Here is a 12,322-nt window from a genome sequence, read left to right as displayed (position 1 = left end):
AATCTCTAGGTTCTCCAGGTACATAGAATATGCCTTATTAGTATGGACATTGTTATAAAATTTTCTATGCAGGCAGTGGTGACACATGCCTTTAATCCCAGCCCTTGGAAGGCAGAGCCAGGCAGATCTCTGTGAGTTCAAGGCCAGCCTGGGCTACAGAATGAGTTCCAGGAAAGGCTCCAAAGCTACACGGAGAAACCCTGTCTCAGAAAAACCAAAAAAAAAAAAAAAAAAAAAAGAGCTGTTTGGGAAGTAGAGAACTGTGAACTAGCAAGACATCCCATAATGAAAGGTACAGTGGTACCCTGTCTGATTAGATAACAGAGTCCTTACTATGTCAGAGTCCGGTAATTCTTTAGAAATAACGCTGGGTGACATCACTTTACTGGAGTCTGACACTGGAGCTTGCTGGGTGATGAAGGTTTGATCTGGAAGGTTGATTTCTTCCCTATAATAATGACAAAACAGTGCTGTCAACACTCATGCATGCCAAGTCATTCTCACTTCACTCGGGATATTCACTCGGAATATCCACAAGGGAGATATATCCATCAGGCTTTGTTCAGAACTCTGGCAGGAGAAATCTTACCCGGTTTCTTTCACTTCTCCACTGTCAGGAATGATGTGGTCTGGAACAGGAGGCTTAGAACTCTGATTGTATTTCCTGTGGGGAGAAACGTCAATAAACAAAAGAGCCAGTGTCTCCTTATGCCTTCCTATTTCAATACCCTCAAAATGCTGAGTCAGACTTCAGTTGGATAAGGTTTCCATTTTCAGAATGAGTTATATACATAGATAAATTTTGGTTTTGTTTTATTTTTTTGTTTTTGGTTTTTCGAGACAGGGTTTCTCTGTGTAACAGCCCTAGCTGTCCTAGAACTCTCTTTGTAGACCAGGCTGGCCTCGAACTCATGGAGATTTGCCTGCCTCTGCCTCCCAAGTGCTGGAATTAAAGGTATGTGCTACCACCACCTGGCTAAGATGTGATATATTATGTAATTGAATATAATTGCTTAAAGTTGAGACACGTTGAATTCAAGAAATATTTATGGAGACAACCATAATGAAGGTACTCATGAACAGTGATTAATGACTAAAGGCAAGGCTGAATGAAAGAACTGATCAAAACACCCAGAAAAGTTCCTTTCTCCCAAATGAGCCTCATGGAACTAAGGATGGATCAGTGGGTAAGAGTACTTGCTGTAAAAGCAAGACCTGCAGGGCGGCGGTGGTGCATGCCTTTAATCCCAGCACTCAGGAGGCAGAGGCAGGCCAATCTCTGTGAGTTCGAGGCCAGCCTGGTCTACAGAGATCCAGGAAAGGCACAAAGCTACACAGAGAAACCCTATCTCAAAAAAAAAAAAAAAAAAAAAAAAAAAAAAAAAAGACCTGAATTCAAATCTAACATTTGGAGGAGGACACAGGTAAATCCTGGGAACTAAACAACAAAAAAGAATGTATGTCAAGTAAACGGCTTTTGGTTGTTTTAAGATAGGGAGAACTAGCCTCCAGTTCAACATGTACCTAAGGATGACCTGAACTCCTGATCCTCCTTCCACGGCTGGAGATAAGAGGAATTATATAAAGGAATGAAGGCCTAGATTAGGGAATCTGTCTTCATTGTGAAGGTCAAGGAAGTTCTAACAAAGGAAAAGCTTGATGTAATATCCAAGGCTAACAGAACAGTTAGGATAGAGAGCGTCTGCAGGGCACATAGACAGAGACACACACAGACTCTCAGGACACAAAACAGCCCGTGGTGACAGGCCCAGTATACTTCAGAAGTGTGGGGTAATAAGCAGGAAGTAGAATGTAATTGATTCATTATTCTGAATGAGTGAGTTTATAGAGATAAAGTGCATGGAATAATCCCTCTGTACACTGTGAATATATATTACTCTCATTGGTTCATAAAGAACTGACTGGCTGGTAGCCAGGCAGGAAGTATAGGCGGGACAGCAAAACTAGGAATGCTGGGGGGAAGAAGGGTGGGGTCAGTGGAGTTGCCAGAAGACAAAGAAGGAACAAGACATGCTGGAGGACATGGTAAAGCCATAAGCCACGTAGCAATACACAGATTAATAGAAATGGGTTAGTTTAAGTTGTAAGAGCTAGTTAGTAATAAGCCTGAGCTATCAGCTGAGCATTTATAATTTATATTAAGTCTCTTGTGGTTATTCGGTAGCAACTGCTGGGTCACAGAAAAACTCCACCCACAATAAAGAATACCACATGTTGACTTCCCAAGAAAGTCACATAATCCATTCTTAAACTTGACTTAAGCAAGTGCAATGAAAACAGCATTAACCTATTCAAATGGTGGCAACATTAAATATTCTAATAGTTAAACATGAAAAAATTGTTAGTAAAGCCTCAGTGATTGCTAAGTCATTTATTTTAGCTGTTTACTGTTTATACTCCTCTGACTTAGGTCCATTACAAAATACTCTACCACTGAATTCACAGTTACACATAGCCAACTGTGAACTATTACCAAGTTCCTGATTATTATTAGTCTTACTTGGGAGGTGGAGTCAGATCAGGAGTTCAAGACTAGCCTCGGTGACATCATGAGATAGAAGCAACCTGAACTATATATACATGAGACTCTGCTACAAAACAAACAAGCATCAGCCTAAAAGAATTTGCTCATCTTTGGAAACCAATACAGGCTCAACAGTTGGGTTTCCCTGAAGGTGCCGCACACTCAGCCCATCAGCAGCCCTTCGGAAGCGTCCCCTTACTCGTCTAGGATGTATTTGCTCTCTCCCATTTCCCAGTCTCCTTGTATTCACTCATTTCCCAGTCTTTGTCTCTAAAAGCTGCAACAGCGGAGCAAGTAGCTAAGGCCTTTCTGGTCTTCGAGTATCCCTGCAATTCCCGATACCACGTGGCCGTTGTTCCTCATGTGGCTGCTGGGCTGACAGCCTGACCTTTCACAACAACAAGGGGAAGTTACCTGGCAGCGAAACCGTTCATTCTTGCGAAGAGCAGTCTTAGGACTTTCTCCTTCTGCTCCCAGGTCAAGTCTCCAATATCCACAGGTTTTTGAGTAGTTGGCCTGAAGAATTTTTTAAAAAGGTTAAAAAGAAAATGTGATCAAAGTAAACTTATCTTCTTTAAAAAAAAAATACAAAGTATGCAAATAGAAAATTTCTATAGCATAACCAGATACTGTGTATGATTTCAAAGCAAACTATGCACATTACAAAACAATAATATTTGAAAAGGATTATCAGCATGCTAGCCAATCCAAATGTTCTGTCGTCATAAGATGAAATGAGAAACACAGCATTTACTGTGCTCTGTTGGCAGGTTATAGGGGCAGACTGCTAAAGCACAGGGCACCTCTGGTACGGTAAGCTGCCACCGACATCCCACTTTCCATGGTGTGCGGAAATCTCCAAATACTTAGGGAATTTTGAGACTTTTGGTTAATACAATGATGTAGGGACACTACTGAATGCCCTCCAATCCATGGAACATTTCTGCACGATGTCATTATAAAGAATTATTATATTTATTTTTAAAAATTATATTGCTGGTAGCCTATAGACAGATCAGATGCAGCAGATGGCAATGAAGTTCAGGTGTCCACCCACCAGATGAATAATTCTCGGATGGAAAACCTGGTTCGAGCACGGCTTACAAGGCCACAGACTCTGGAATATCATTTGCTTCTGTCTGTGATTTCTCATGTGTTATTCCAACTTTCCCCTTGTCAGCTGTGGGAACTCCCCACTGCCTGTACTGTAATGTGTCTGTCTCGTGACTACATCTCAGTCTTGTGGGCATTTATATCTGTGGACTGTCTAGAAGACGACTCCTCATTAAGCTGTATTGTCCATTTGATATCTATGTTAGCGTACACGAGTTTGATGAATAAATAAGAATACAGAGAATCATTACACAAGTTAGGAATTATAAGTCCCTGAGAACTCTTTCATATCACAGCTCAGGCTGACATAAGAAAATAGTTGCATCTCCCCAGCTCTAAGACACTAACTGTACCATTAGCTGATTTACTGCTTCACAGTAACTTTAGATTAAGACCAAGCGCCTTGCTAATGTGTTTATAGATAAACACGCCCTGTCTTAGTTCCCAAGGACATACTGAGCTGTCTAGCTAGGTCATAAATACAAAACAGCCCAGTTATTGCTAGCTTGCACCCATTCCTGACCTCAATTTGTGGAAATATATTCTGACTAGTTAGTGAAAACTACAGAAAATAACTTGACTCTAAAGCCCCTAATGAGGGCTGCAGGTGTTCTTAGACAATCAGAAGTTACACGCAGGATAGGAAAATATATTTCAAGATTTAAAACGCTTTTTGTGTCACTGTGCCTTGGAAAATGACAAGTGGGCCTCTATTCGGAGATATAAGGTAAAGTTAAGTTCCCACCAAAGCATTTATGACACAGCTCTTTCTTTGTAAGCACTTCAAGAAAGCCTGGCATTTCTGTTAATCACAAAATGTTAAAGATGGTACTACACTTAGAAATACAGGAGAGCACACAAATTCCTTAACTTTCTTAGACTCCTCAATAGTCTAGCTTTCTAACTCTTAACCCTTTATAAGATTCTCTCTTTAAGTTAGATAACTCGATGACTGATTATTTGCAGCTGCTCTTTACAGCCCATTAAGAAGCTAAGATTAATTACACGTGTATTCATCCAGATGGTTCTGTTTCTTACTGTTTTCTGAAATGCGACGTTAAAGTGTAACTCCTATACTCAACATGAAAGTTTCTGTTGGGTATATATAGCTGTAAGAACAGAGAAGGAGGGGGAGCCGAAAGGAGAAAATAGAGAGAGATACCATCGGAACAGGAGTGACTCTTACTCCATTCTAAAGGCCCTCGGATAAATAGAAAAATGTTCTAAACACGCTCCCCCGCCTGAACATTCTATCTCAACCATGCAACAGCCTGGTAGCTGGTCTCACAGGCTCCATTATTCTATAACGGTTGTTACCTATTAATTTTATCTCAGAATAGTAAAGGAACAGCATAAAAGAAACTGGAAAAAATATGCTTATTAAAAAACCTTTAACATAGCCTGATGTGGTGGCACACGCCTTTAGTCTCAGCACTTGGGAGGCAGAGGCAGGTGGATCTCTGAGTTTGAGGCCAGCCTGGTCTGCAGAGTGAGTTCCAGGACAGCCAGGGCTACACAGAAACCCTGTCTCAAAAGTTTAACCTGAATCTAATCAAGACTTTTCAACAAATTTCCAATTTATTAAGCACTAAGATAAAGAAAGTAAAAGACATTACAATGATGTCACTCAGCACAAAATAACAGTCACTTTTACAAATTTCTGTCATGAGATAAATGTGGACGGCTACTTAGAACACATGTAAGCCTTACAAACTACGCCAAGTACAGGGGCTGCAAAGGTAAGTCAGTTCCCGTCCTCAAGTAACTTACTAAGAAATCTGTCCAACAAACTGAACCTGCTCTTTTTTACAGGAAAGGAGACAGGTTGAGACAGGCTCTCTCCGTAGCCCAGGCCAGGAATGCCTGTCTGTCCTGTGATAGGACTACAGGCATGAGCTGCCACCACCGCTGAGTTCTCTCTTTTTTTTTTTTAAAGGATAAAAAAACCAGGGCACAAAAAGACAATATACTGCAGCATTATTAGTACCATTTTTCAGCCTCCATGAGATCCTGATTCACACTATTGGTACTGTGTTCTTTGCCATCAAAGGTCCTGATTCTGGGATATTCCGTTCTTCCCGCACACGCTGTTCGCATTTTTAAATTGAAGGCAGCTTGTGCTATCTGTTTGTAATGCTTCCTGTTGACCAGAATCTGCTGTTTCACCTGGGACAGAGCATCCAGGAAGAACTGTTCCACTTCCGACCTCTCATCTAGTATGTTCTTAGCCAGCTTCTTCACGCGGTTCATTTCCCTGTCCTTCATCTGAAGGAGCTGCTGCAGCTTGTCAATTTCTACATGACCTGCTTGATTCTCGATAGCGGCCTTTTGCTGCAGTTTCAGGATTTCAGCCTCAAACTCTGTGGTCATATAAGTCAGGGCATTCTCCAAGCTTACCACCTTCTTCTGAAGAGTTTGGATTTGTGATTTCTGCTGGGTAAGTTGCATAATCTTTTCCTTGATCAACAGCTCATTGATTTCCTAAAAAACAGAAAGTGAGATTTTTTTCTTTAAACATTCTAGAACTTAAAACCCCCTCAAAAATTCCTTTTTTAAAAATTTTACTTATTTGTATTTTATGTATAGGTGCTCTGCATGTATACCTACATGCCAGAAAAGGGCATTACATCCTATTATAGATGGTTGGGAGCCACCATGTGGTTGCTGGGAATTGAACTCAGGTCCTCTGGGTAAACTGGAAGAACAGCCAGTGCTCTTAACCACTGAGCCATCTCTCAAGTCTCCCTTAATAATTTCTATTACCTAAGGGGATCTGAGCTTCATGTTAGGCTGAGGCAATTATTTTCATATCTCTGTGGGCAGAAAAAGTAACAAACATCCTTGGGTCCTTGCCTAGGCTTAGGAAGGTAATCCGCTGATTTTATTAATTAGGAAACTTTCAAACTTCCTCTATATTTCTTACAAGGCTATATATTTTATTTTATTAAAATCAATAAAACTGTACAAAAGCCACTAGTAAGTCTATAAAGAAAACTGTAGCAGACTCCTGGTTGTCTATCCTAACGTCCATTTTCCCTTTCCCTCAAGGCAGCTGGAAATCCAGGGTCCTTTGCAGTTCAGTGAGGACAAGTTGCAATATAATCGGATTTTTTTGCTTTTTTCCCCCCAGATAGAGATCTCTGTGTAGCTTTGGCTGTCCTGGAACTCTCTCTGCAGACCAGGCTGTTTTCGAACTCAAGATCTGTCTGCTTTGCCTCCCAAGTGCTGGGATTAAAGGCGTGTACCACCACCACCACCACCACCACCACCACCACCACCACCACCACCATCACCACCATCACCACCATCACCACCATCACCACCCGGCTGTGATGAGTGGAAATAGGACACCTGGGAAGATTTTTAAGGGAGCCATATTTTGTTGTTTTGTTTTGTTTTGTTTCTTATCTTTCCCTCTGGTTGTCTGGTGTAAGTAACCCTTAGGTCTCTCTCACCCACCCTGGCCATAAGGTGCTCCACATCCACAAACACTAACATGAAAACATGTTTAAGATGAGGCCTGGAGAGATGGCCCCACAGCAAAGAGCACGTGCTATTCTGGCAGAGGAACCAGGTTCGGATCCCAGTACCCACATGGCAGCTCACAGCTGTCTGTAACTCTAGTTCCAGGGATCTGAAACCCTCTTCTGGCCTCTACAGACACTGCATGCACATGGTGCACAGACATATATGCAGGCAAAACACCCACACACACAAAATAAAAATACAACTTTTTCCAATGTTAAGAATACACGATATATGTTACAGAGGATTAAGGAATGCATCCCTAATCTGGATTGCTTTTCTTCTTTTCTTTTTCAGAGCTGAGGACTGAACCCAGGGCTTTGAGCTTGCTAGGCACCACTGAGCTAAATCCCCAACCCCTAGATTGCTTTTCTTCAAGCATGTTTTAGGTAAAAGACTAATCTTTATGTTGTGATATCACTAATGTGAAGTCTGTTACAGCCAAACCAATTCCTAAATGATTTATGATCCAACAATAAACAAAACAAAGTGAGTATTGTAAGGTATTAGAGGATAAGTGTCATGTTTATATTTCTGATATATTTGTAAAATCATGCCTAATGTGTTTATAAAGTCATTTAGTAATTATCTTTTCACATAGATGGTTATGAAGACAGAAGGAAAATAGTATTACTGTCCTTGTCTATCATTATTATGCTCAATTCTTGGTATTTATCAACACAAACTTAAAAAAGAAAGAAAATCTAAATGAGAGTGGGAACCTTTTGATGTAAAAGGCAGGAATGACTTTCTTGCAATTTCGTGGAGTTTTTCTGTCGTATATCAGCTTCCTTCAAGTGGTATGTAAGCGCCTTGTGAAGAAACACGTTCTCTTTAAAAACATTTCTCCCAGCAGTATTCAATTGCCTGAAAGATACATATGTATGTGTATATACATATATACACACATGTATATATATACATTAATATATACATTTTAAAGAACCCAAAATATAGGCCTAAGTCTCTTGTGGGGTGTTCTGAGTCAGGGTCACTCTGTGTAATCCAGGCTGGCCTCAGATCACAGAGACCCACCTGTCACTGCTTCTGGAGTGCTGGAATTAAAAGCAGGCACAACCACACCTGCCTAATGCCTAAGTTTTAAATACTACCTAAGAGAACAATGGCAGCTTTTTCCTCCAAACATTATACTGTGTGGTGATATTTTGTTTGTACTCTAACAAATAAAATTTGCCTGAAGATCAGAGGACAGAGCCAGCCACTAGATTAAACACAGAGGCCAGGCAGTGGTGGCACATACCTTTCTTTAATCCCCATACTTGGGAGTCATAGGCCTTTAATCCCAGCACTTAGGATCTCATGCCTTTGTCCCAGTATTTGGGAAGCACACAGGCCAGTAATCCTAGTACTAGGAAGGTTGAGACAGCAAGTGATATGGCTGGGCAGAGAAAGGCATATAAACTGGGAGGACACAGGAACTTGGCCCTTTTGACTCGGGAGCACTCATGCTACAGGCCACAGGAGTATATTGTAAGAACTCAGCTGGTTATGGCAAAGTCACCACCTAAAGGGAGCAAGAAATTCCTTCAGAAGAAGCCTAAATCTTAGGGAGTATTTGGTGATATTTGGCTTTTTATATATCAGCTGTCTTCTACTGCGAATACCATGTGTGCCTTCACAGTTTTCCCAATTGATTTTTTTCCCTAAGAATTGCTAACAGTGTGGACTGATCACTCACTGGACATAATACATTTGAAGTATTTGGAGAACAGCCTCAGGAAAGAATTCCTTCCCTCAGGCCCATCTGTTTCTCCCTTTTTAGCACTGGAATCAGATATCTCCCTTTGCTACGTCCAAGACAAACAGAAAGAACAATCCAGACCACCACATGCTAGTCTCCTGAATTAAGGTAAATTCCACATGGAGACACCGCCTGGTCAGGTAGACCTTAAGTACATAGCTTCATACAATTTAAGCTAGGACCCTCCTTTCTTATACAGCCTCGCTAACATTATAGACTGCTAACTTCTTACCTAACCACTTCTAGGAATGTGGACTGAGCACATAAATTCCTTTTTGATTTACTAACCGATATTAGCTCTCAGTTGACCTCCTCCTCTAACCACTCCCTTTGGGTTATAAAAGAAAGTCTGACAGTCACTGCCTGAGGAAAATTCTTACCTGCCTGTAATTCCCTGTAGGAATTCAAGCCTGGTGACCTAGCTGGAGGGGAGGATTGCTATTGCTTGGGTTTATAACTGTAAACCTCAGAGACTGGAGAGAAGAATAAATCGATAGACTAAGAGCTCGGTGTGCTGAGATTCTTCTGAAAATAATTCTTGCCGTTCGTAGCTTCTCTCCTGGGCCCCTGGAAAGAATATTGGGGGCTGGAGAGATGGCTCAGAGGTTAAGAGCACTGACTGCTCTTCCAGAGTTCCTGAGTTCAATTCCCAGCAACCACATGGTGGCTCACAACCATCTGTAATGAGATCTGGTGCCCTCTTCTGGCCTGCAGTCATACATGCAGTATACATAATAAATAAATCTTAAAAAAAAAAAAAAAAGAATATTATTAAGGCTGGTCCTTAATAACATTCGAGACATTCAGTCTGAGGATTTGTGGAGACAGGATCTTCCTCTTTGGGCTGAGGAACTGGGGAGGTGAGAAGTGGCTGTGGCTTGTTTCCTCTGATCTTTCAGCATTTACCCTGATATCTGGCTCTGGGTTTTTATTATAAGACCAATTAGGATTCCTGCAACAATGCTGACCACCACTAGGCTGGGTTTGTAGTTCAGGGAGAGAATCCTTGCTTAGTATGTGCAAGTCCCTGGGATTAACTCCTAGCACCAGAGTTTGGGGGAGGGCAGAACATGGGACACACAGGACACTGCCACAATTTAATTTATGAGGAGTAACTACTCAATAGGGAGGTGGAGACCTTGCCTAAGTTCTTCCTCAGCAGTAAGTGGAAAACTATGTGTTAGCTAGTCCTGATGGTACAAGTTGGCCGACAACTTGAACTATAGCAAGACCCTGTCTCTTAAAATTAAAAAAATAAGCTGAGCGGTGGTGGCACACGCCTGTAATCCCAGCACTCGGGAGGCAGAGGCAGGCAGATCTCAGTGAGTTCAAGGTCAGCCTGGTCTACAGAGCTAGTCCAGGACAGGCTCCAAAGCTACAGAGAAACCCTGTCTCGAAAAACCCCCCAAAATAAAAGCCAGGAACAGTGGCATGCCTTTACCTAGCATATACAAGGCTGGCCTGGGCAGTTTTGCAAGACTGTTTCAAAGTGAAGGGAACTCTGCGGACAGAGCTCAGGGTGGAATGGATGTGCCACTGTGGGTGTTCAATCTCTAGCACCTCACCCACAGGAATGTGACACCAGCCTCCCATGTCTTCTTCTATCCATGTCCATATGACGACCTACAGAACTCCACGCTGACAGAGGCAGAAGACAGGAGCAGCCCAAGTTCCTGAATCACTCCCTGAAGAAAGCTGCCAGACTCATCATTACATTAACAAGAAAGAAACCATCGAGACCTGGGGTTCAGTGTTAACATAAACACATTCCAATGCTGTTACACAAATATATCTTCTGACAACCCCACAAAGTTGCCCTAGGGCCTTATTTTAGGTTTGTTTGTTACAAGGTCTCACTGTGTAGTCTAGGCTGGCCTAGAACTGATGAAGCTCCTCTCTCAACCTCCTAAGCACTGGGATTATTTTAAGTGTGTGCCACCATGTCTGGATGGCCTATTTTTTTCATAAAATTTATTTTCTTAAGAGTTCTTTCAACAGGCCAGAAGATCCCAGCACTAGGGAGGCAGAGGGAGATGGATCTCTGTGAGTTTGAGGCCAGCCTGGTCTATAGAGTAGTTCTAGGACATCCAAGACTACACAAAGAAACTCTGTCTCAAAAAAAAGATTCTTCCAATGAGGCCAACGAGATGGCTCCATGGGTAAAGGCACTTGCCATCAGTCCTAAGACCTGAGTTCTATCCCTGGAACCCACATGGTGGAAGAGAGAACCAACTTTCTGCAAGTTATCTGACTTCACACTCAAATTACGGCACTACTGTAGCCTCAAATATACCCACCGACTGACCTACCTAAATATAATAATTAAGAAATCAGTTTTCCAGTGGTTAGAGCTGGAGAGATGGCTCGACGATTAAGAGCACTGGCTGCTCTTTCAGAGGTCCTGAGTTCAATTCCCAGCAACCACATGGTGGCTCACAAACCACCTATAATGAGATCTGGTGCCCTCTTCTGGCCTGCAGGCACACATGCAGGCAGAACACTATATGTGTAATAAATAAATTTTAAAAATATATATTTAAAGAAAGTTTGCCAAGAGACAGAGGACAATAAGCTAAGAATAAACTAGACAGCAAAGAAGAGAGGCTGAATGACAGAGGAAGCAACAGGCTCTTACACCACAGCTTCATGGTGGGCTCTCTCGGCCAGCATTACTATCCTCTTCTCGGCCTCTTGTTCCAGACGGTGCTGAAAAAAAACACAATATGGGAGGGTTACATACAAAACCATACTTCTAAAACAAGTTTTTCATATCACAAAGTAATTACTTCAGCATCAAACAGAATTCTTCACTGGGGGCTGGAGAGATGCTTCAGTGCTTAAAAGCCATTACTGTTCTTGCACTGGACTGGGTTCAGTTCCTGACACCCCCATGGTGGCTCAGAACTATCTCTGACTTCAGTTCCAGGGGATCTGACACTGTTGTAGAATATTATTTTAAGATGTGTTACATTTGCTGGGCGGTGGTGGCGCACGCCTTTAATCCCAGCACTTGGGAGGCAGAGCCAGGCGGATCTCTCTGAGTTTGAGGCTAGCCTGGGCTACCAAGTGAGTTCCAGGAGAGGTGCAAAGCTACACAGAGAAACCCTGTCTCGAAAAACCAAAAAAAAAAAAAATGTGTTACATTTGTTTACAAATGCTGTGGAACGTTTGTTTTAATGATGCAAAGATGTTTTACATTCTTTTATGTTGCATTTGTTTAACTCTGTGAAGCTGTGCTACTTTGCCTGTCTAAAACACCTGATTGGTCAAATAGCACTGAACGTCCAATAGCAAAGCAGCAGAAAGAGTTGGTGGGGCTGGCAGGCAGAGAGAATAAATAGAAGAAGGAATTGAGGAGCAAGAGAAAAAGGAGGAGA

At 42.0% G+C, this 12,322-nt stretch overlaps 1 protein-coding gene across 1 annotated transcript in view; it reads right to left on the bottom strand.

Annotated features, from left to right (window-relative positions):
* Window positions 1–12,322, bottom strand: part of Bbof1 (basal body orientation factor 1) — a 34,200-nt gene that overhangs the window by 4,539 nt on the left and 17,339 nt on the right. The window contains exons 6-11 of the mRNA XM_028876791.2: window positions 11,581–11,651; window positions 7,906–8,050; window positions 5,646–6,139; window positions 2,960–3,061; window positions 590–664; window positions 334–448 (exon numbers count right to left, since the gene is read on the bottom strand). Coding sequence (XP_028732624.1) covers window positions 334–448; window positions 590–664; window positions 2,960–3,061; window positions 5,646–6,139; window positions 7,906–8,050; window positions 11,581–11,651 — 1,002 coding nt within the window. The remainder of the gene's footprint in view (window positions 1–333; window positions 449–589; window positions 665–2,959; window positions 3,062–5,645; window positions 6,140–7,905; window positions 8,051–11,580; window positions 11,652–12,322) is intronic.

The sequence above is a fragment of the Peromyscus leucopus genome, chromosome 14, assembly GCF_004664715.2.
Source record: "Peromyscus leucopus breed LL Stock chromosome 14, UCI_PerLeu_2.1, whole genome shotgun sequence".
In the NCBI taxonomy this organism is placed as follows: Eukaryota; Metazoa; Chordata; class Mammalia; order Rodentia; family Cricetidae; genus Peromyscus; species Peromyscus leucopus.
Note: the sequence above shows the minus strand (reverse complement) of the source record. Positions and strands in the feature narration are given on the sequence as shown.